Here is a 26,085-nt window from a genome sequence, read left to right on the forward strand (position 1 = left end):
CAGAATTTATGAAATTTAACACAGTTAGAAGTTAGCAGGAAGTTAGCTTGCTAGTTTCCACCTAAACATGATATAGCATGTCTCTGTGAAGGTTCTCAGTCATCCAGGTCATCGTAGTCAAAGGAGCTTTCTTTGCAAGCTCCTTTGACCATGATATAGCATGTTCTGACTGAGAGATTTTTGAATAAATTAAAACCTATAGCTCTGCTATCACTTCCAACATAAATCAAGACAGAAAACTAAACAGCAGTGAGGTTTGTAGGTTTACTAAAGTTGGGCTAGCTCAGGCATGGGCGAACTACGGCCCGGGGGCCACGTGCGGCCCGTTAAACGTTTTGATCCGGCCCGCCAAACTTGAAAAAAATTTAATAAATTGACCTTGTTAATGTTTTATTTCCCCTGCAATTCTGATGTTTCCTCACTAGATGGCGCACTCTAGATATATTGGCTTTGTTGAGGTGAAGCGGCGTAGGCCTATTACTCCACGTTTGCACTTTACCCTGTGACCTACCGCCCCTCTATGAAGATGAGCGGTCCCAAGAAAAGGAAAGTGGACAGAGAATGTCGAGTGTTCAAAAAGGAGTGGACAACTAAATATTTTTTCACTGAACACCGATCATCTGCTGTTTGCCTGATATGCCAAGAAACTGTGGCGGTTTTTAAAGAGTATAATATTAGCCGTCACTTTGCCACAAAGCACGCAAATTATGCTAGCAAGCTCTCAACAAAAGAACGGGAATCTGCTGCTGAGAAGTTGGCAGCTAATTTGAAGGCTCAGCAAAGTTTTTTTCACCGTCAAACTGCCATTCAAGAGTCAAGTACCAAGGCCAGTTTTATGCTTTCATTCAAAATAGCAAAGGCCAGCAAACCACTGTCAGAGGGCGAGTTTTTAAAAGAATGTATGGTAGAGACAGCAGGTATTTTGTGCCCGGAGACCAAAGACAAATTTGAGAAAATCAGTTTATCACGGCGGACAGTGACTCGCCGTGTAGAACTAATAGATGAAGATATCACCAGCATATTAAACAAAAAGGCGAAGTCATTCACTTTTTATTCTTTAGCACTGGATGAAAGCAACGATGTCAAAGACACTGCTCAGCTCCTCATTTTTATCCGAGGAATCAACGAAACCTTTGAAATAACGGAGGAGTTTTTGACAATGGAGTCTCTGAAAGGACAAACACGGGGAGAGGACTTGTTTGAACGAGTGTCTGCTGCCATCGAAAACATGAAGCTTCCCTGGAGTAAGCTTGTTAACGTCACCAGATGGATCTCCAAATTTAACGGGAAAAAACGTTGGCCTGCTGAGGAGAATCCAGAATAAAGTGAAAGATGAAAACTCTGACCAGGATGTGATTTTCCTCCACTGCATCATCCACCAGGAATCTCTATGTAAATCGGTGTTACAGCTGAATCATGTTGTGAATCCTGTGGTGAAACTTGTCAACTTCATACGCGCACGGGGACTTCAGCACCGTCAGTTCATTGCGTTCCTGGAGGAAACTGATGCGGATCACCAGGACCTGCTTTATCACTCCCGTGTCCGCTGGTTGAGTTTGGGAAAAGTGTTTCAACGAGTGTGGGAGCTCAAAGAGGAGATTGGCGTGTTTTTGGAGCGGCAGGGGAAGACTGATGAATTTCCTGAGCTGAGCAACAAGAGCTGGATGTGTGACTTTGCGTTTGCTACAGACGTATTTTCACACTTGAATGAGCTCAATGTGAAACTGCAGGGGAAGGAGCAGTTTGTGCATGACATGCACACAAACGTGAAAGCCTTCAAATCCAAGCTGGCTTTATTCTCCAGGCAGATTTTGAACAAGTCATTCACTCATTTTCCTACACTAGCCACGCTGAAAGAGGCCGGAGCAAAAGTAAAGAAATACAGTGAGTCACTGGATGCACTGCACGGAGAATTCTGCCGTCGGTTTTTGGATTTCGATAAAATTGACAGGTCACTTCAATTGGTGGCCTTTCCTCTGTCACAAGACCCCGAAACAGCTCCAGAGGAGCTTCAGCTCGAACTCATCGACCTTCAGTCTGACCCTGCCTTAAAAGAGAAGTTCAGCTCTCTGAAACTAAATGACTTCTATGCTTCACTCAATGATGCCGCGTTTCCAAATCTAAGGCGAAGAGCGCAGATGATGTTGGCTTTGTTCGGCTCTACCTTCGTGTGTGAACAGACATTCAGCGTCATGAACATCAACAAAGCCAGCCACAGATCCAAGTTAACAGACCTACACCTCAGATCAATCCTGAGAATCGCCACAACAAAACTAACTCCAGACTTTGATGCGCTGGCTAAAAAAGGAGACCAACAACACTGCTCCCATTAAAATGTGTGTCTCTCCGTGATACGCACGTTGTTAAAATGAACAGTGCGCGCAGATCAACTATAACGCTTCACAGACTGACTTGCTGCAACTGTTTCGTCCTTGCACTGGTCGTTGTTGACTTTTGGCACCGGGGAAACAAATTGAATAAAAGGAACAGGACAAGTACATCTGCATCTCCTACCGTTTTTGGAAAAAAAAAAAAAAGAGTTAGGAGGAGAGTGATGTGATATCCTGAAGGATAACAGAACTTTCAGTGCTTTAAAATAAAATATTCATTTATTTGATTTTCAGTGTTTAAAGGCTCATTTCGAAGTCAGAGATTTTATTGTAATGCTTTTCTTCATTTTCATTGGAAATTAAAGCACATGTTTTCTCCATATCCCAAGATGTGTATTTTTCCCCCAATGAGGTGATGTTTTCAAAGCATGCCATCTATCTACTCCTGTTCCGGCCCCTTTGTCAAATGTTAGAACTCAATGTGGCCCACAAATCAAAAAGTTTGCCCACCCCTGGGCTAGCTGGTATATAATGATGTGCTTCATGATCGTTAGTGACACAGCTGCTATGTTAGCATAACACACACGCAGTGAAGCTGGAGGATGAACGCTAACCTTTTTTCCACTCTATAAAAGTTAAAGAGAGGGTTCCCGATGGTTAGGGACAAATGCAATTGCATGTCACGATGCTGTAAACGGACCAAACTTCAGTCAGGAGAACAACTGAGATAATCCATCCACAATACGAGGTTAGTCATTAATATACTGCAACAACATAGGAATAGAGCAGCTGTGAGAGAATTCAACATTAATGAATCAATGGTACAGAAGTGGAGGAAGCAAGAAGAATGAGTTGAGAAAAGTTTGACTTATCTGACTGTTTTGTTTCGCTTAATGCGCCTTATGGTCCGAAAAATACGGTACATTAAAGTTATGCAAAAAGTTGAGATGACAAGACAACGGGGAAAAATGAACATAAAAGAAAAACTGAATTAAAGTAAGCAGAAGTAAGACAAACCAAGGAAAACATGGGACATAAGAGGGAGGTGAGAACGGACGCATAAGAGGACAAATATAACACTGTAAAGACATCCAAAGGTGAGCAGGGAGCGGCACATAGAGCGAGGGAGGTATCCTTTCTCCTTTATTCCCCGTGTCTCACCTCTCCTTGCCCCTCACCCTCTGCCAGGACATACCAGGTGGTGAGGAAAACAAGCGAGAAGCAGCATTGCTGATTGACAGAACAATTACTGCTAACACTCACCCGGATGGAGAGACAGACATCTCCAAATAGAATTTCACTAAGCTATTGCATCACACGCTTACAGGAAGGATTGTGGCTGAGAAGCAAAACGACGCTGACTGACTCATCGACTGACTAACTCTGTCTGTCTCTTGGAGCTGAGCACAATTGCTTGAAAAGCAGGCTTCTGTTTTATTGTTGACTCCTATAAAGAAAAGGGGAAAAAAGCATTTACCCTTGCCCAAGGTTGACTGGTTCTAACTTTAGAAGCAATATTTGGCAACCTATTTCCTCCAACTCTGACTGTTCATCTGCTGGCTCAGTTAGAGGTGTAGCTATTTTTATCCATATACCTACTGAGTGTCGAAAAACTGGAAAGTTAATTAAAAGGCACACTGCAGATCTTTTTGGGGGGAATTCAAATTCCCAATAATATCCAAAACAAATGTAAAATCTAAATTATCTGCTGTACAGTGTAAAGCTTAAAGAATTTGTAAAACCAAACTTTATTTATGATGCTGGCTGGTTATAAAGCCACTCAGTTGCTAGACTAATTGCTGTATCGTAGCCCAGATCAGAGTTATTGATCATAAAGTTAATCGATCACTTATCAACCAAACAGTCTCCACTCTGGGGTTCATAAATGTGAGAATTTACACTACAAACTGATGTTTGGGGGCTGGACTGTTGGATAAATAAAACAAGACATCTGAAGTGGTTGCGCTGGACTCCGTGACTTATTATTAACATTTAAACTTTTTTTAAAATCTGCATGTTAAATGAAACAAAAATAACTGCTAGCAGTAGCCCTCTCATGCAAGGCTGAAAATATCTTCCACTTTCTGTGCCGTTGTCCTGTGCTCTCTAGTCTTACCCCACTCCCACACGAGACTCTGCATGAGGCATCTGCCGGTTGATGCAGTCAGTCTCATGCAACCGTCTTGGCCATTACCCCACCCCACGGCATTCTGGCCTCCAGCAGCTGCATTACACCACGCTCTTTGACTTTCTAATTAGCTTATCCCAGAAAATAAGGATGCTGAGCAATTCTTTGCTCTAGCAGTCTAACAACTAGCAGACCGCAGGGAGTGCGGTTGGCACCTAGTGTCACCAAGGGGGCTGTTGTGCTCGACAGACTAGTATGAGAAAATATGGCTCACTCTATTTCCTTTGACTTGCAAACACTGAACTTGAAATCGATTTGTAATTCCACGAGCCAAATCGCAGTACCAAATAAAGCACAAATGATAAGACAAAAGGAACCTCTTTGCTAAAGCTGACGGTCAACTCAATCTTGAAAAACTTCCTTGGCAATCATATAAGGATTAATGTAAACTGTAGTCATTTTAAATTAGTTTATTCAACAACATATTTGCAACCTATAGCTCTGTTTCAATGTGATAAAATACAGTGACCCCTGTCAGCTCACAGCTGGAGGAGTCATGGACGAAAAAGGGATGGAGTAAGGGATGGAGGACAGATCCTTCCACCTGTAGCAACAAACGTCCTGCTGGACTGTAATCTGCCAGTTGTCTCTCTCTGAAATGCCCAGCTTAGCCGAAGCCAGCTGAGCCCTGCAGCCTCTAGCACCAAGCGATGCTGGGGCCCCAGGACATAAGGCACCTGCACAGGGAGATAAAGGCTTCAACTCCTGAGCTAATACTGACGATTCTTTTGATAAATACAGACATTGGGTGGTGGGCGGTGGGAGTCGGAGGGCAACCTTTCCCCGCTCCCCTCCCCCGTCTACCTGTCTCAGTAATCTCTTTCTTGTACTTTGTGTTTTTCTTCCTCTATCCTTTCTGTCTTTTTCTGCAAGTCTGCCTCTCTCTTTCCATCTCTCTCTCTTTCTCTCTCTCGTACCTTCTTCATCCTGTCTTGTGTGAGTTTGGATCAGACAGGCGAAGCTCTCCATGCTCTGCCTTTTTATTTATTCCATATCTGTAGCTGTCAAAAAGAAGATTGCTACTTTAGGAGCTGTCTGCGCTTTGTTGTGCTCATGGAAAGTCAAATAGAGGAGGTTGTGTTAAAAGCATCTTGACCACTTTGTGGGGACACAAACAATGTCAGCTGTGGTCCTGGACGCCCCTGACAGTGGAAAATATCTCTACGAGTGCAGGAGACATTATGCCCCCTTAGACGCCACAGTGCTGAGAGGAGTGGTTAAAACAGTATTAGCCTGAGGAGGTAAATGGAGTCAGGCCTCAGTAACATCACCTCCTGCTGCGTCTGTCACTTAAACACTTTTTTATGAGCGCTGATTGGAACATAAACATGGGCAAGGTTGCATGATTAGTGTATTTAGAAAAGCTTTGGGAACTAAATGACCCAATGAGGGCTCTGCGCAGATTAACTCCTCAGCAATTCAAGATTATGTCAAATGAGAAGTTAAGGCTATGCAGAACCAGGTTTTCGTCACCTGGGACATTAATTACCTGAAATTATCATATAAATTACTGCGGATTTAAACTGTCGTCACAGTAGCCTATTTGGCAGTATAAATAAACTTACCTGAAAAAACCCCCCACAGATTTTAAAGCAAACGGCTGCTAGCTTCACTTGTAAATCAGTCAGTGGCAGGAGGAGACAATGGGAGAGGCTGGTGCGCTGTGATAAAGCCATACCCCTACACGCACAACAGACAAACTTGCAACTACTACATAAAATCAAAACAGAAGGAGCCAGGAGGCCGAGCTAAGCTGCATCGTGTTGTTCTGTACTGTACTGCAGACAGCAGTTCATCTTTCCACTTCTCTGGTGTCGTGCCCATTGTCTCTTCCCATTAGCCTGCGACCGGCATGCTACGGCATGGTCGGTGCGAGCGCTAGGCTAGCAGACGCACACAGCTCAGGGTGGCAGATGCCTGGCGTTTCTGCGGATGCCCTCCATCAACTGATGACAGATGTCAGGGCTTCTCTTGGATGGCAACACTTCATCACGCTATCCTGTTCTTCGCCCCACTGGATACACCAGTCTGCTTGGCAGACGCTACGCCCAACCCCACCGCACCCTCCCTGTTCCCTCCTGCCATACCTATCCATTCACACGCACGCACACACACACACACACACACATATATATATATATATATGCATGCAACCATACACACACATTTCTGCATCCATCAGTCAAGCGTTATTACATCAGACAGCCATCATACTGGCAACCAATGGATCACATGCTAATGCACCCAGACGCATCCACTCTGGAAATCTAAAGTATCAGTCTTTAGGGTGTGTGTGTGTCTGTCTATGTGCTTAGGAATGTGTGGGTCAGCTGCCAGGTGGAGAAGAAAAGTATTTCAAAGTTGCAGAAAGTCTATAAATACTCTGTTCTAGTAGGACAATATTAAACAACAATCGGAGCACTAATTATTTAACATATTGCTTCTAGAAATGCTGCTTATGTCGTTGCAAACTTACCATTTTGGCCTGCTGGTAGACTTCACTACAGGGGACATGCCGTCTCTGTACAGGCTCTTTGTCTTGGAGAAGTTGACCACATTGAAAATCACCCTCTGAAAGAAAAAACATAAAAAATTCTCAAAGCTAGTAGCAGCATAAAGACAAGTGGGTTCCTGACAGAGTAATCATAAGCGTTTTAAAGGGGTGTTTTTTAGTTTTTAAATTCTGGTTTTCAAATCAGTTTAGCTTCAGTTTCAAAGAGTGTATAATTTTAACTATTTTTTTTCTGTTACTCTCAGTGTTCTAGTCTGTCTTATAACAGTAGAATAATGCGGTATATAAATCAAACAACGTCAGACACACTTCCCTAACTTAACGAACACGGAGCCTCTGTGTGCTTGTGTAGAGATTAACTTTAATTCGTTTTGTACGTTAAAAAAATATAATTGCAGTAATTCTGATGAGTTTTATGGCTTAGTCACAACTGAATAAAATGTCTAGTTTCCAGTGATGCAAGGATTTATTTTTTGTGTTTGGTGACTGATTGGAAGTAATTACAGGGACCACCTGGTTGCCCAGAGGATAAGCATTCAGCAACTTCAACCTGTCTCCAAGCAATTGGAACCAACTTGGACAAACTTCAGTCACTCTTAGATTGACTGGAGAAAGTTTGCAAATAACTGCCATCTAATTTTTAAATGCAGAAAGATCGCCAACATGTTGGAATCAATACGAATTAGTTTGCACGGATGAATGCAACTCATCTGCGATGCATGTCACTGTTTGTGGAGGAAATTCTGAATTTCAGTTTCAGATCTGTGAAATTCGGCTGGGATTTGAGTGGAAGCAGTCGATGTTCAGTTCTGCTTAACGTGAATTTCTCTGTATGAAAATGGAAACAGATTTGTAACAGATGGTATCAGATGTGTTTTTTTTTTATCACACTTATTATTATATAATTATAATATTAGAAAAAACTGATTGTATGTAACTGACAACTTGGCCCATTCAATCGCAAACTATATCAGTGATTGAACTATATTTTTTATACTACTTTTACAGCAGCTGTTGACTCTGTTATCTGTTACATGTATCAGTACATGGTTTGGCAACCTTTCTGTCAAGCTGAGATCCCAAATTCAAAATTTGATTAAAAGATGGTTGGGATGCTCCCTTCATCTTCCCTCCAGGAGTAAGGTAAGCCACCGCCGACTTACGACACCAACTGTCTGCCATCTATAATCCAGTTTAGAGATCCCTTCCCAGACGCCTTAACTCCCACTCACATCCTGGGCCATTTGACCTCACTAAGTCACATGATAGGGTGGGGCTAGGTTTCACAATAAGTTCACCTGAAACCTTAGCTGATTGTGCCCTACGCCCGTTTTCACACCTCAGCTCGTGTGATTAGGTAGAGGATCAATAGGGGGTCCATGTCCCTCTTGGGGAGACACTCCCATAGGGCTTAAATCTGGGACTCTCCACCATTTGACCCTTGAACTGAAGAAGCTTCTCAGATGAGAGGTGAAACGTCTTAAAGCGAATGGTAAATGGCCTGTATTTGTATAGCACTTTACTTAGTCCCTATTGACCCCAAAGCGCTTTACACTACATTCAGTCATTCACCCATTCACACACTGGTGATGGCAGCTACATTGTAGCCACAGTGCGCCTCTGTCAGTGCCCCCTGGGGCGCACTGGCAGAGGCGAGGCTGCCGGACACTGGCACCACTGGGCCCTCTGAGCACCACCAGTAGGCAACGGGTGAAGTGTCTTGCCCAAGGACACAATGACCGAGACTCTTGGAGCCGGGGCTCGAACCGGCAACCTTCCAATTACAAGACGAACTGCCAACGCTTGCACCAAGGAAGCGGTGGTTGCAGCCCTGTCCCTGTCTTGGAAGCAACCATTTCAAAGGCAATGAGAGTGTAAGATTATTGCTTGATTGCAATAATTTTGGTCTTGCCACAGTCTTTAACCACTGTTTTCCCTAACGTACCTGTAGCATAAAGGTTCGTTTTTATTTTAGTTTATCTAAAATACCCTTTCGGGTTTTTTGTTTGTAGTAGTGCAACATATCACCGAAGTGAAAAAATATAATGCAAAAACGATGGTTGGAAGAAGACAATGAGAAAATCAGCAGCTGTAAAGATATGAGACGTTCAAATACACAGAAAAATTTTTTTTTTGCATTTTGATTAAGAAAAAGGAACTTAACACCCTGTCCGGCCTTCAAGAATGGCAGAATACAATTTTACAAAAAACCTTTTTTCAACACAAAACCATCACAAGCCTGGGTTTGTATGTGATTATAATTATTAGAATCCAGCTAGACGTGACGTTTAAAGCAATAAAAACAACCCCTTTCCAATCATTTCTGCCACATGTTGCATGAAAAAGACTGAAAAATATAAACCTGTAACTGAAGAAAAATCTCAGATGGAGGTTGTCAGAGCAACACAGATAACAAACAAAATCACAAAAGATTAACATTACAGTTAGGAAATAAGGCAGCTTTAATATCCTGCAGATGATCCCATGTTGTGGTAACAAAGTTCCCGATAAAAGGCAGCAGCTCCGAGGAGTGCCAGCCTCTAATCTGGGAGGACATTATGGTTCTCCCCATAGGGATGCTGCCAGGCCCAAAACATTAAGCTCTGCCTGGAGCGCAGAGGAAAGTCATGGTGTCTGGCGTTTCACCTCCTCTGGTCTGGTCTACTTTTTACAGCTAGAATATTTTGGAACACCCCTTCCCTCATTCCTCCACTGTGATTAGGATCAGGACGAGTGGGAAAATGTGGAGGGAGAAATAAATCAATATATTTTTGAAAAAGTCAAATTAAATGAATGGCAATGGTAATGCTGCGGTGAGCTAAATGAATCCTATTGATGGGGCATATCAAATTACCAACTAAGTCCAGGTGGTGGAAGTTAACTGGATGCTACTGAAATCCTATTACAGACTCCCCACCCTTCTCTCCCTTCTCTTCTTTCTCCTCTCCCTCCCCCTCATTTCTCCCCTTTTTTTCCTGTCTAGCATCAGAGGAATGGGGATTGCGGATTGTGGCAGGCTGATTCAGACTTAGGTAAAATGACATCTAACTGATGTTGAGACTGGCAGCAGGCTCCTGTAGCAGGGAGATAAGACCATTGCTGCTGGCATTTCAATTACACTTTACTGCCCCGCACATCTGTTGCGAGAGCTACTTTTCAGCCTTTTCCCCTCAGGCAAATACAGCCTTACTCTGACTCCACTGGCTTTCTTTGACTGCACAGCCTCTTTCCTCATTCTTTATCCACAACAAATTCAGATTGTCTTCCTCCTTAGATTCACTCTACCCACTGTTTGTAATCTATTTGTTCGGCCTGTTTAACTCAGAGGGAGCTAAGACTGGACAGATGACAGAGACACGGGCATAAGGAAGAAATAGACGACTTAATCACAGGCACAGTGATACACAAAACGAGAGTGAGAGACAGGCGAGGAGAAAAAAAGTAGCCAGGTAGATACACCAGAACACACAGAAAGACAAAGTGACAGGAAGATAATTGCACAACTGAGATAAACAGGGGTGAAAGAAAGCTATCGTGGATAGGAATGGAAACTACCTTTGCTGCATGGACTCATGGTTACAGGTGGACTGGTATGTAGGTAGACAGGGAGGAATACAAGTCTCCAGCTCTTTTTGATTTGTGAAATTGGATTAGAAAGTCAGTGTGTAATCTATTAAACACGAGGAATGGTTAAAAGCAGGGTATCACTGGACCACTTACGTACCAGACAAATGAAAGAAGATGTGTATTACCACGTTCAACATTCGGGGTTACATTATTCCATTGGATCTCTATCTGCTATTGTAGCGTAACAACAGATGTTTGGTAGAGGCTTGACGATAACCCATCAATTTATTTTCACTTAAACAAGCAGCTGTTTTTTTATGTGCATTAAAGCTATATAAAAATTTAACAGTGCAAATACAAATTCCTTGCTGACAGTTTAGCCAAAAGGCATTTCCAGTGGGAATGGGCTGACATATACTGAGCATAACCATGTATAATATCCACAAAAGTTAGATGTATTTTTCGGACCATAAGGTGCACTGGATTATAAGGCGCATTAAGTGAAACAAAACAGTCAGATAAGTCAAACTTTACTCAACTCATTTGTCTTGCTTCCTCCACTTCTGTACCATTGATTCAATAATGCTGAATTCGCTCGCAGCTGCTCTATGTTCTACTGTGCGACTGATAGCCTTGAGTTTAAAATCTGCTTCATACGCATGTCTCTTAACAGGTGCAATTTTGGGGTCCTTATACACACACAATACGGTAATATTATGTTGAAACACAGTACGTATTTCTCCGCGAGGCTCCTGACTACGGTAGCCGTAATGCTCCGACAATCCATCAAGCGGAGCGGCTGCATAGCTTACCAAAGTCATACCAAATCATTTTTGACAGATTTTTGAGCGCCATATACAACATAAAATTGTTTCGAGGTCAGTAAGCACAACCGGAATTCATACATAAGTCGCACCGCATAATAAGGCACAAAATTTTAGTCCCGGGCATTTTGACTAGAGACTGGCCCACCAAGTATTATAAGAAAAGCCATAAAGCCTTTGAATGAAAACAAATGCTGTTGTGACAGTGATGTCTGTCTTGTTGGTATATGTATGATTTCTATACATTTTACATCAGACAAAAACTTTGGTTGTAAGCTTCAGATAATTATTTATTAAAAGCGAGACATTTTAAATGAGAATAAGAAAGAAAAGTATTTCTTTGTGCCCCCCTTTCCCTGTTAATGCCCTACCTGCCCCCCTGGCAACACTTTGCTAGATCCGCCCCTGCACAGTTACCAGCTGTCAGCTACTTAGAAAAGGATCCTGGTGTTATTTGTCTCTCAGAAACAGTTCATAACTTCCCTTCAACTCATTAATGTTAACTAAAAGGTAAACCTGTTTCTCCATCACCTGTTCAGCTCTGATGATTCAGTAAGGACATCTCCTGGTTTCATCTTCATGTTTCCCTCTCACCACATATCCAGATCGACATCATGACCAGCAGCTTTTACAGCTGTGGCTCCAGCAAACATCAGCTGATGCTAGAAATTAATATTAATTAGAAATTAACAAAAAACCCCGATCGGCCCATAAAAACGAAAAATCACCATAGCTGGATAACCAGCCCAGCTATGGTCGTGCCATCAGTTAACCCTTCGTGTGCCAGCTGTGGAACGTGTGCCCAGAGTTGCCGACCCCTGTACCAGAGAAACACCCATTTCACCAGCAAACACAAACAACACAGCACAGTAAGTATGTGCAAGTAGCATGATATCTGAGTGTGGATGTGAACTTTTGAGCGAAGCCTGAGCACATCTGAGCATTGCTGTGTTTCCTTTTTTGCACGTTTGTCAGACTTACATGTTTCAAATTGTTAAACAAATTTTAATATTAGGCAAAGATAACCAGAGTAAATGCAAAGTGCAGTTTTTAAATGATGATTAAATTATTTTGTTGATATAGTATCATCAAGGTGCTTAATATTGTAAGGTAAAGACTACAAAAATGCAGAGCACTGTATGTGTGGCAGAGGTGTGGTCCCTGGCTCAGCTGCATGAGGGGTGGTGCAGTGAGCTCAACGGGCGGTGCCATGGAGGTTGGAGGAACAGGTGAAGGTGATTCATCTAACAAGGTCTTTCCCTTTTTATAGCGAGGTCGGAGACCAGAAGAGGAGGTGTGTGTGAGGACAGCTGGAGAGCTGACAACGCTGGGACATTGGTCACAAATAAAGCCATAAACAACTGTGTGGGGTCCGAGTTACTCACAGTATGCTCTAGGTAAGACTGATGGGTACCCTTTAAATAAGGTATATAAATTAATAACAAGGAAAACCTGGAGTCATTGCAGAGAAACGTGAGTGATATGATATGACCATATAGGAATTTCTCTGTTTACTAAGTCATGTCAGTGGACAGATATCCACCAATCCTACACTTAGATCTGATCTCCATCCAAATCTGGCTCAACAGGTTAGACTGGTCAACTGATTGTTGAACAATGCCCATCTATGGTGCCAATCAATTCAATTCAATTCCATGTTGATCAGTGTTGAACATGCCACATGTCAGCAACAGTGCATCAGGAGAGCTAACATAGTTAAAAGCAAGAGGTCAGCAGTTGTGAGGTATTTCACGCTGGCTACACAAACGACTTCTCTCTTGTATGTTTGCGATAATGTTTACATGGCTGAAGAAGCTGAAATGACGATGCTTTTGTTCTCTCCTACTCACTCATGCTTACTTTCATTAAGTTTAGTGTAACACTTGTGGTGTACACATAACACACTATCATTTTCAATATATTGTCCACTTCACCTTTCCACTGCACACACAATGAGCATACTGAAATATTTTTTATTTTATTTCTCCTTGTCCATTTGTTATCTATGATTTTAGTAATAAACACCAGTTAATTTTGTATTTTTTTGTTGTTAGATCGCATTTTACAAAGTTAGGAAAAGCAATATTTAAGTCGAGCCCGGTGCTGCGTTGCCATAAAAAAATGAAAGAGATTAATTCCTGTTCTTTTTTCCTTTGAGTAAAAAAACACGGGTTAATAAATTAACACTGCTAATCGATCAGTACTGAGTTTTGATGGATAGACAAAGCCAAGATTATTGTGATCAATGTAGATAGAGATCCTTTATTAATCCTTTGCAGGAAATTACATTTCAATGGCAGCTTCCACACAGACACACGTAACTAACACGTGCAAATATGCAAAATAAAAATTAAAAAACTGAAGGAGTCAGATTGGTGCATCTGTAACCATCCCAGTTTGGTTTATATAAGTCACAGCAAAAAGAAGAGTGCTACTGCTACCCTGCATGTGTCTCAATTAGCGCTGCATATTTAAACGTTGCAAACTACCGAAAAAAGCAGTAAAATTCTGTGTGTTTATGAGTATAGTGTAACAGTAACTATAATTCAGATTCTGTCTCTCCCTTTCACACTCTCTGTCTGACACACACACACACACACACACACACAGAATTTCATAGAATTAGAATCAAACAAAGTGCTGCGGGGCCAATTCTCCCGATCGTTAAAACTTACTCACAACCAAGACTAATTTAGAAGTCACCACGTGTGTTGAGTATTGGTGATCGCGCAACCGTCTGCACATGTGTGCTACCCTGGAAGATTTAATTAGGCTGGGAGCAGTTAGAAGAGATTAACATCCATCCTGTCTGAGCTGTCATGTCCACAGAGCGTGTCAAAACCCTGCACCGTCCTCATCACTGATGAACGGCAAGCTGGAACAGGTGTCTCTGCGGTGTCTCTCTCACACACACACACAAACATCGCAGAGACACCCTATAGATATGACAGCAGACATCCTTAAGCGTGGGATGCGAGAATCAGACTAATAAGATTTCTGCAAACGACCGTTCTACATGAAATGTTGTCATGAGAAGAAATATTTACAAACCTGGCATGAAGGCATTTTTGTCTGGATTATACCAGTTGAACCTCATTTGGCTAACAGAATCATGCGACATGCAAAACTTAAATGAACCTTAATGGTGCAATAAGTAAGATTTTCACTCTCTCACAGCAGCAAATAACTATAATGTATCTGCAGGGACTTAATGAGGTAGTTAATCAAAACCAATGACTCAAGAAATGCTTCCCTGCTAAGCCAAAAAGAAAAAAAAATTGAATCTTGAATTCAGCACTTCTTCTGAAACTGATTCATCTGAGCACAGTGTCGCAGGTGTTTGAGTGTGAGCTGTGCATCAGTGTTAAAGAAAGAACAGACATCTCATTCAACTGGCTTTAAATACATGTCTAAAAAGCTGATTTCTAGCAACCTCGTTGTTAACCTTTAAATGGAGACCACTAGCAGTCGGTCGGCCACAGGACTTGGCACTAAAATAGCCCCGTTGGAGCCGCTTTGGGATAGGATTGCATTTAGGACCAAATGCTGTTTTTGATCTCCATTGATCCAGCGTGTGGCCGGATAGCATTCCTTCCTGGAAGGAGTTTGGATGAATTATTAAAGAAATCGTTCTAAATGTGTAGATCAAGACCTCTGCAGAGAGCGTGAGCACTTTGTCCTCTGGGCGGTGTTGGTTGAGGAGAAACATAATAATGGAGCAAAAATGTGAAAATCGCTACTGAACAGACTTTTAAAAGCACTCTAATTAAACACCTGTAGGTTTATTAACTTCAATTACTGATGCATTGCATTGATCAAAATGTATTAATACGACGAGTTGGATTTTATTTCATTTTAAAGAAAACAGAATGAGTGCTTCCAAGAAAAGAAGGGCTTTTTACTGATGTATACTAACATAATGGTTTAAATAAACCTGTGATAACTTAACAGGTGCATGACTAAGCATCCCCACTGAAATGTTTTTGCAGCTCTATAGAAACCAGGTGAGAATACCTGTTAGACTGATTTTTCTTTGTTTTGTTTTATGCACAAAGAAATAAAGATATAAGTGAAGATTTTAATGTGCAGAGTGTCTATGTTGTTACTGCAGGAGGCTTTCAGCTTAGGGAGACGGTGCTATTATAATTTTGGCAGGAATCCATTGTGCTGATGGGTCTATGTGCAAGAAACTGAAAACTGAAACTGCTCCAAGGAATCTCACACTGGAGCAAATTGAGATGTTTTACTTTGAATCGCAGAAACATTGTTACTCCCACAGTACTGCACACGAAATTCTGTCTGCTGGTCTAAACAAACCAAACAGCAATTCGGCTAAGACAACATCAGACATTAGGCGAAGTTTACCTGCAACCCTCGCCAAACTGTGGTTCACTGAATCACCTTGGCTGCATTGTGATTTCGTGACAGCGTAACACGAGCGAGCAGATCTGTGAGGCCTGTCCGTAGCCATCAGAGATAGGCAGGCTGATAGCTGCTGGCAGCTCTGCCTGTTCCCCTCTTGTTGTCTTTGATCAGTCTGATCAGTGACGCACAGCACGCCAGCTACTCACAGTGGTGGGACTAACTGACATCACTAGGAGGACAATACACACACACACACCTGGAGTTCCACCCAACCAATCATAAATGCAAAAACCGTATAGTGCAGATTATTATGGTTAAAACAGATTCTATTTGATACAAAAAAGAACAATTTTTAAATAATATCAGACGAACTGAATGAGTCTAAATTAATCAGTTACAATTAAAAAGATCACCAATGGCAAGAATGTGAAAATGTCTACTGAACGGAGGTATAAAACAACTCTAATATAAACTATAGATGCATTGCACTGATCCTAATGCATTAATGTGAGGAGTTGGATTTTATTTCATTATAAAAAAAAACATTTTTATAGCATATTTCATATTTGTGTAAAGAAATTTGCTGCACATGTCGTTGGAAGTAGAAACCAAGCAGTGAAATGATGACTGATAACGGCTGACTGTAGCTCATCATAACAACAATGTTAAAGAAAATGTTTGCAGACACCTGATGTAATGATTTGTGTTGAACAAGAAAAACCACTGGAACTGACAGTGTGCAACCGGCAACTGATTAGTATGATAATCTGGAACTGTGTTATTTATTTACTTATTAACTAAATTAGCTAGAAGAACTGAAAACATGTAAACATTTCCCAAAGAGTAAGAGCATCTTTAATATAAATGAAAAGATGTAAGTGCAAATGAGGAATGTAGTCTGGGCCATTCTGAATACTGCAGAACTTTTTACTCTTGTATCAGTGACAATTAAGGCAGTACTAGTGCATGTCACAGTTGCTCTGCTTTACTGTGAGAACATTATGCAAGTTACCCGAATATTCAGTGTGTTTCAGTAACCGATGTCACTTCCTGGCAGGTGCCATTTAAAACTGATACGATATGGACAGATAACGAAATTTAGCACCTGTCACTTGGGTTAACACCTCTGGAAAGAAGCTGTGCTAGCCGTAGCTCTATGAAAGTTTTCAGTTTTACACGCTCTGCCATCACTTCTATAATAGTACATGACAATACAATTTAACAGATTATAGTGGCTCCACTGTGTAGGTTGTGTGGAAAAACAACAATTACACATTCGTCTAACACGTGAAATGTCAGATTTTCAAGACTGGGAGGAGACACAAATCCCTCGGAGGTTACGTCAGGAAGGGCATCTGTGGTAAAGATATAGATAAAAATTCAAATCTAGCAAATCAGATATGCCGAGCCATCCACTGCGGTGAGCCTTTGTGAATGAAGATGCACCTAAAATAAGCTTTCTACAATTTAATACAACATGATAACACACTTTCCTAAGTAGTTGCTAACACTGTAAAGACTATATGGCTATAAATAGGCACAATGAGGCAACGAACAGGCTGTAAACAAACCCAAATTGTTTAGAGGAAAAGCACAGGGTACAGACAGCCTAAAAGATTATATACTTGCAGTTTCCTGTCTAATTAAAATAGGTTTCTAGTCCAAATAAAGTAGCTTAGATAATGTAAGAACACTTTCATTCTCAGTGACTGACTGTCCATATTGTTGGACCCAGTTATACATTTTTAATTAGCTACTTTCTCATCTGCCTCTACTTCAGTGAGCACATTGTTACAATAACCAAAAGAGTGTGTGGTTAAAGCTCTGAAAATAAATCCCAAAGTTTTAATAAACTGTAGTTTTCATTTCAGCCTAACATGGTCCACAAACTAGCAAGGCCACTCAGCTGAATGTATATGAGACACAGGTAACAACTGTAAAAGAAAAAGGCAGTTGAATCTATCTAAAATGTTTCTACTTTCTTATTCCAGCACTTACAGAAGAACAGGAAGACCTTTTCATTGCTTTTGGGGTGATTCCCCGGGGTGACATTGTGTCGGAGGCCTGCTCAAGCAGGGCAGCTCAGCTGTGGCTAAGCTGCTGCAAAGCCTGGTTACAGTGAGGAAGGTTGGAAGGCAGGTGGGGATAGGTGGGGATAACAGTATGACAGGGGAACACTAAGGGACAGTTTGAGCGCCTGTGGGAGAGGACGGAGGTCACAGGCGGGACTTGTTTGTGCGTGTGTGTGTGTTTGTTTGAGTGCGCGCACATTTACATGTTAGGAACGAGACAGACAGGCATGACTCCTTCGGGAGAACATGCATGACCTTCAGTAAGTCTGCTATACATAACTTGACACATTGTTCAGAAAGTCGTGTGACGACAATGTCACCCAGTGCAACTAAATGTCAGCAATGTCACTTACACAGGCAGTAGTCAGACACACACACACATACACACACTTTGCTATTCCTGATCCTTCTTACCTTCCCGCCTTTTCTTCTTTACCACAGTGTAATGTTGTTGCTGACAGTTTCAGTCCCCAATGACCAATGTCAACCCAAGGTGCTGACACAAGGATGAGGAGGAAGATGGGACCCCATAAACGCAATACAGGTACACAAACACAGAGACGCAGAGCAAGAGGCTGTGCCCTGCCACCTTCTGCTTCTCAGCCAACCTTCACATGCAAACCGGCAAAACAACACAGTAATATTCCTAAAGTAGTTTTGGTGTGTTTGTACTCAGTCTGAGATGCCCTGTGGAAAAGTGAGCTAATATGCGGGGGAAGTTGTGAGATACCTAGCTATTGATCCTGGGGGCCACGAGTCCCAGCAGCAGCCTTTTAAATGTCAGCTTTTAATTTCCTTCTCCCTCCTTCACTGAAAAAGATTTATTCAAAGCAGTGCTGTTCCAGGAGATATCAGATAGCATGGTGACAGTCTTTTAAAGAGCTTTTGTTTGGTTTAGGCATTCATGGCTTTTTGTATCAGACTCTTTTATTCAGCCAGAGGAGGAGGAAGTTTCTGCATTGGGCAAAGAGTTGAAAGGCAATCTCCCCCTTCCATTGTAAAGCGATGTACAACTGGAACTTCTTTAATTAGGGCTTCTATCGTACTGAGTGACAACAACAGCCAATACCCTCCAGACACTGATGGAGGTCACACACACACGCACAGACACAAGCACGCAGCCACATATGGCACATACATACACGCAGATTAACAAACAGCAGAACTGAAAAACGGTAGCTCTTTGTGTTATGAATAAGATAAGATAAGATAAGATAACCTTTATTAGTCCCACACGTGGGAAATTTGTTTTGTCACAGCAGGAAGTGGACAGTGCAAAAGTTATGACGCAAAAATTAGAATACAATAAGAATAAATACAGTACACAGCTGTACAGAATAGAATAAAATAATATACTATATACAGTAGAATAAAATAGAATAAAAATATACAATAAGATAAAAATTGAATACGAATGCTATATACAACTGAGTAAAAATACAACGATGCCAGAAAAGATTATTGCACTTAGTATTATTGCACATGTGTGGATGTGTGTGCTTGATCAGTTAAAGTCTTTATTATGGAGTCTGACAGCAGTGGGGAGGAAAGACCTGCGAAATCTCTCCGTCCCACACCGTGGGTGCCGCAGTCTCCCACTGAAGGAGCTGCTCAGTGCTGTCACAGTCTGCTGCATGGGGTGGGAGATGTTGTCCATCAGGGATGACAGCTTAGCTGCCGTTCTCCTGTCACTCACCACCTCCACTGGGTCCAGAGGGCATCCTAGAACAGAGCTGGCCCTTCGGATCACCCTGTTCAGTCTCTTCCTGTCCCCAGCAGAGATGCTGCCGCCCCAGCAGACCACACCATAAAAGATAGCAGAAGCCACCACAGAGTCATAGAAGGTCTTCAGGAGTGGGCCCTCCACTCCAAACGACCTGAGTCTCCGCAGCAGGTACAGCCTGCTCTGCCCTTTCCTGTAGAGGGCGTCTGAGTTATGAGTCCAGTCCAGTCTGTTGTTCAGATGAACACCAAGGGAATGCATATTTTGCAGCCCGCACAAACAATGAGAAACAGATAAACACCTTTTATTGCTCTTATTTAGCTACCAAACCGCACAGTGCACAAGCTTAAGAGGACTATAGGTAGTCAACTAAAGGATGGCACATCCATGTTGTGCTTTTATAATAATAGTGTGTGCGTGCGTGCACACACGAGTGCTCATTTTGAAGTCGATATGTCTAGAACGCGTCATGGTCAGATAGCCAGAGATTGTCAGATATGTGGAGACTTTATGTCTGTTTAATTGACAGGCTGTTTGGCCTCTCTCTTATAATAAGGCTCCATCCAGTTCCCCTATTATCACCATCCTGCCGATGCCTAGCATCAAAGTCATGAACACACCAAGTATGAAAGTATCCTTTATTTCCATTTGACACGACTCTGTACGTGTCTTCTAAAGACGAAATTGTTAGCCTGATATCAGAGAAAACTGTCAGCTCGTAAAAACAGTTCATCCTTCCACCCCATTCACAACCGGATGTTTAAAAGATACATGTTGCGGCATGCAGCTTCAACAACATGATATTGTGTGTTAATCCTGCCCATTGTGCTGATAGGCTAATAGTTGGCAAATCTGTGAACTTTCTTTTAAGTCAAGCAAGTTCTCTGACTCTCCAGAGCCCGATATTATCTGAAAATCTGAAAATTTAAAAAGTAAAGAAGAAAAGTGAAGGGAGAAATGTAATTATATCATCTAATGAGTGTTGACTTTGCCATAGGATAACTTCCCTGTTGGCAACACGTGTTTGGAACAACCCTTCTGATCCAAGGAGATTAGGGCAGAGCAAAAATGGGTAAATAGATGTGATGTGACCCTGAGTGGTACAAAAGACGGGTGGATGATGTACTGTGTGTTGTGTAATGATGCTAGATGACTCAGTCAACTCTGGAAAATTGTGGTTTCATTTCAACGTTTAATGAACTGTGTAAATTCAAACAGTGCAAAAGTTGTATATGAGCATGACGTGGAACATTTCTGTTATTTTCTTTGTTCCATCATATCTTCCTTGAGTCAGGAAGGGCGTCCGAAATAAAACCCTGTCAAACACGCAGAGCTAATCACTGTGGCCACTCCTCGTGACAACAGAGCAGTACTTTCTTTTTGTACTTAGTTCCAGCAGATATATCTTACTTTAAGAGCAAATTTAAGTAAGAAATAGAATAAAATCAAATGTCATCACCCTTTTTCATATTCATTGTAAAACCATTTATCATCTGCAAAATGAGGATTTTGTCTGTTTCACACCTTATATGAAAGAAGTTACTCATGAATATTGGTGTATTTTTTTCAACATGAAACAGATCTAAACTAACATTAATAAAGGCTCCATTGCCATGGTTAAACCCTGCCTTAGAAAGATAACAGTAGCTTCCAAGGCAACAATAGAAAGTAAATAATCTAATTTATTACTAATTCCATACCATGATATTAAAAAGGCGACTTGCAGAAAACAAGTTACCACGTTTTTTCCCAGATAGAGCCTCATGTTCTTGCTCTATTGCTGCGACGAGGACAGAGCTAGTTCCAGACTGTCGACCTCCACTCCCTCAGTAGCATCACTGCCGCTGCCATAGGCACTCAGTGAGGGATGAACGCAGGAGCTGTAAAAGCCAACTGCTGCACTTCTCCCCTTTTCTCCTTCCGTTCCCTCAAGACATTTATCTTCTCACCTTCTTTTTCCACTTCGCCTTCTGCTTTAAACATGGAAGAGTTAATTTGCTCATTCTGCAAGCAGCATCTCATTCTATTTATCTTTCTTCTTGTGTTTCCCCCCTCTCTCTCTCAGGCAGGGCTGTGCTGTCAGGCCCTTCCAGAGCAGCGGGGTTGTCAGGAGTGATGGATGACTATCAACCTTCTGCTGTCTTCCACTACGCTCCTGGGAGATTTACAGGCTCGCTGACTACCAGGCATGAAAACCAATCTCTCTTTCTCATTCTTCCCTCCCTTCCTCCATCCATGCCTGCCTCGCTCCTTCCGTCTCACACCCTCCGTTTCAACATCTCGTCCGTTACAAAAAAACAAAAAAAAAATCTTTCGTAATGGAGAGATGTGCGCTAAACAACATCGAAATTTGTGTGCGGACACAGGCAAGCGATTGCTTCTCTTGGGGGTTATTGTGGATGTGTCAGAGGGGAATAGCATGTTCAGAATGATACGCTCGGTCTTTGACAGCCTATCTTGCCCATCTTCATCTTCATCTTCCCCATTGCTTCCAGCTCCTTCACAAACTTACAGCACATACATCCATCCACATTCTTCTTGCTGTTAGTAATTATAGCATCGGAGAAACGTGCCAGGCTAATTGCTGTCTCAAAATAGTAATTGCTTTATTATCGCAACCATTTTTGGTAATGATCGTTCAAAGGCATTATGTTAATGCAATTAAATGGTTTCATTATTATTCTTGCTAGCACTAATTGACAGTACTTCCGAGGCTGGATCCCTAAATAAAGTTGTATTGAAAAACTCCTGCAATGAGCACAGAGCGGAAGAATAAAGTCATAGATGGAGTAAACTTTTGTAAACCATTTCGCCACCTGCTCAGAAAGCTACAGGTTGGGTTGTGATGAATGTACTCAAACAACAAAACTGACCTGCTGCAAGTAACGTGTACTGCAATCGCTACAATAATATATCAGAAAAGTACCTCAAAAATCACGAGAGCAAGCCGAGGTCAGATATTTATTCGACCAAAAACTGAAATCAACTAAGACATCATTCCTCCAAAATTATGTCTGTCTGCGAAACTGAAAACCATTTCCTGTAACCACTACCTTTCAAAAGCTGTCTAGGGAGGAAACCCATATTTGCATTCATTTGCAAATTCTGCAAAGGAACCATGCTGGCTAGCGGAATAAATATGAGCTTTAATATGCACACGGTGCTGACACCACTCTTTAAAAAAAAAGAAAAAAGTAATGAACGTAAATGACATGTAAATGTTATTTAGATTGCTATCTAATAGCATGCAAAGCTGCACCGAGTCTTACCTTATCAAATATTTGAATTAAAATAAATTGGCCCCACCTCAAGCTTGGCCTGTTTATAGCAGTCGTACCTCTGAGCGTGTCTGTTTGTATGCATGTGAGTGTGCATGCCTCAGTGGGCTCTGTACTCCATGATGATCTCTGGTCCTATCTGTCAACGCACTACATAGCTGATAGTGTAAGAAGTAAACACACATACGATGCTTTTATTGACATTTGGCGGGCTCATTAAAATTGGATCACATCTCGAGGGGACAGCCTGAGAAGAGTTCCTGTTCCCTGTGCATAGAGTATGACGCTTAGCTTTTGTTTTATATTGCATAGTGGCGTTCTTAGCTTTTTACCTATCAGGTCTTTATTTGTGCTGATTGAAAGGCTGGACTGGCATCTGATACAGAAATCCATGAACCTTATGTACTGCATTTGGATTTACTTTTATTATAAACATGAAAAAGACCGCGACACGAATAGATGGGCTACCCTAGAATAAAGCAGGGAGAGCGCAGCTGATCTATCCTCTGAAAACAAGCTATAGCCCTGAGTGTGCAAGGTTATAATAGGTCAAAAACTCGATTTCGCCACCAGCACTGTTTCACGCCTGCACTGCTGTAATATCAGGCATCAGAGTAAATATGTTTTTTTTTTGTTTTCTTCCACAATCTGCATTAATTAGAAAAGCACCCCCCTTGGTCAGGCACCACACTACTGCCAGGAGCCACGGGGCGAAAAATGAGTCATTTTGAAATGAATAATGGATTTGTGTCTGCAGGGAGAGCAGAGGATTCACAGAAGTGTGAGTGTTTGACTGTGTGTGTGTGTGTGTGTGTGTGTGTGTGTGTGTGTGTGTGTGTGTCAACTAGTGTGAGTGTGTGTGAGCCCCTCGTTGGGTCTATAAATATATCCTCGCTGGCTATTTCGCTCAGCCACCCCAAATTCCTCCTTACTTTTCCTTAGTCATTTCACGACGACGTGAATATGCAGATGAGAGAACGGGACGGCGCGCAGGCAGGAGTGTAGCAATAAAATCATAAATAAACAGGAGCTTTGGGGGTTTTCCTGCCACACTAACTGCTGCCTTTTGACCTCAGGCGGTCTGCGGAGGGCAGGGATGATAGATCTGCCCTTCGCTGTCCTACAGCTGTTCACACATCAACAGCAGAAGTTCCAATTAAAACACTGAAGGGGCAGCATCTTTATCGCTACTGACACTCCAGAGGCCCATGTGTCACTTCAGGCCTGGATGAGCTGATGAAGGAGACTTGGTGAAGAGACAGGAGGTAGGGAGGTTAATGAGAGTCCAGTCCTACTGGCAGCCCGTATTCTCAGTCTCATCTTTCTGCACTGCTGCCAAAGGCCTTCACTCTGACTCGCTCTGATATAACACATTTAGACTAATTTGAAGGCTTGTTGAAAACAGCGAACAAAACAGAGGTCAAAGGCTGCAAACGAGTGTGTTGAGTGTGTCTGTGTTTGCATCTGTTTTCACAGCAGTTACATGACTGGGAGAGGATGGAGGCTGAAGGACACCGCGGCTCAACTCTGACAGTTGCGCTGCATCAGCAGGAAGTGATGTCACAGGTCACTGTTGAGAATGTGGAGGTGGGTCTGTGAGGCTACTAACCCTACAGCCCGGCTGATACGCACAGACTGCTGAGAAACTAAATTCAGTATAAATATTGTGAATGGCTGTTGCCCCCGTAGAATATCAGGCACTCCTCTTCTGTTTCCTCCAATTTCTGAAAAACAACCATCACTGCAATACACAAGGTCTAGTTGTTTAGATACAGCATTGTCATGATACTAGAATTTCACACTTTGATGCCAAGAAAAATACCCAATAATCTATAATATTTTGATATGGTGGGGGAATTAAAAGCTAACCAAAAGAATAAAGCTGAAATAAATATGAGAATAATACTGCAAATTCATTCAGCACATTGTTCAGCAGTTCATGCAGCAGTCGTTCACTTTGAACAGGTCTTCTCATTGCAACCCTTGATGATCTGATCAGCAAAAGGGTGGGCTGTAATTTGAGGCCAACGAGAATCCATTGAGAGAGGAAAGTAAAGCTATGAGACCCAACATTCATTGTGTTTTTTAGTGTATAACGGGAAAAAATGTAAATGGGTGGCACCGTTTACAAGTCTGCACCTGTAAGCCAGCAGTAGACCTAAACCAGGTATATTGCTGAATGTCTGAAAATACTGGCACTGATGCTGATGCTGGTCTGATTGGATGACACGTCCTCTGTTGGGTTTTAAGTATTTCACAACTCGTGTCATTGTTTCTTTTATCACTGTAAAATCATTTTGATATTTTATGCCAATCAGTCCACCTTCAGCCACTGGTGGCATGGCAGTCTCAACTGTAAGTCTACGTATACAGATGTCTTCTCATGTGGGATAGAGAGGCTGTAAAAAAGCCATCATCTCTACCTCAAGATTATCAACATGGGCAAACATATATACACAAAGACACAAATCCACATACTTCTATATCTCCCTCCAAGGAAAGTTGTTTAAATGTAACAAAGCACGTTATTTTAGGGGTTCCTTTGTCTGCAAATGATGAAAAAGCATCATAATGGACAACAGTGCAGCATCTGCTGCTTCACTGCACCTCGGATAAGCAAAAAGAAAAGACAACAAAGAAGAAGTTGCTGAATGATGGCACAGAGTCGGAGGATGAACAATGACTTAAGCCTCCTAATGGTTCAGTGGAACAGTGCTGTAGCTATTTCTACAAGGAAATGCATCATCACTCAAGGATATGGAGGGGTGAAAAAAAGAAAGCAAAAGACAAAAAATGTGTCCAATATTTATTGAATGGATGATGGAATTAATGCACGGAGTAACCTTTGAAACATCATGCGTAACAAAAAGTGATAGTTTTCCTTCAGTTGACTGATTACAGTCTGATAGGCATGGAAAATACCCCACCCATCATCGATCGGCAGCAAAACAGATCAATGAAGAACCACCAGCACACATGGCAGATAGACTAACACAGCTTAAAATAATAAAGAACACAGTACTCTTAAAAAGTATGCCGTCAGTATAAAAATTAACAGGCAAATCTTCATTCTGCTAATCAACTATCCTCAGGATTACAGCACTGAGTATGCATTTTTTAAATAAGACTGTGAGACAGGCAAGTCAGAATGGGGAAGAGGGCTTGATGTTTAAACAGTGGCTGCCCCAATCAATTGTTAAAATAAAGACTTAAGGGATGAAGAACC

At 41.9% G+C, this 26,085-nt stretch overlaps 2 protein-coding genes across 3 annotated transcripts in view; one reads left to right on the plus strand and one right to left on the minus strand.

The window, feature by feature from the left end:
- Nucleotides 1–26,085, minus strand: part of agbl4 (AGBL carboxypeptidase 4) — a 348,823-nt gene that overhangs the window by 205,506 nt on the left and 117,232 nt on the right. For both annotated transcript variants that reach the window (XM_085349015.1, XM_085349016.1), the window contains exon 4: nt 6,995–7,089. In XM_085349015.1, coding sequence (XP_085205141.1) covers nt 6,995–7,089 — 95 coding nt within the window. The remainder of the gene's footprint in view (nt 1–6,994; nt 7,090–26,085) is intronic.
- LOC146607319 (general transcription factor II-I repeat domain-containing protein 2B-like) lies at nt 902–2,333 on the plus strand. Its single transcript, XM_085347726.1, has 2 exons — nt 902–917; nt 1,267–2,333. Exons 1-2 carry the CDS (start codon nt 902–904, stop codon nt 2,331–2,333), a joined length of 1,083 nt encoding a protein of 360 aa, XP_085203852.1.

The sequence above is a fragment of the Diplotaxodon limnothrissa genome, linkage group LG23 (assembly GCF_057381915.1).
Source record: "Diplotaxodon limnothrissa isolate DT_005_m linkage group LG23, D_limnothrissa_male_GT1.1, whole genome shotgun sequence".
Lineage (NCBI taxonomy): Eukaryota > Metazoa > Chordata > Actinopteri > Cichliformes > Cichlidae > Diplotaxodon > Diplotaxodon limnothrissa.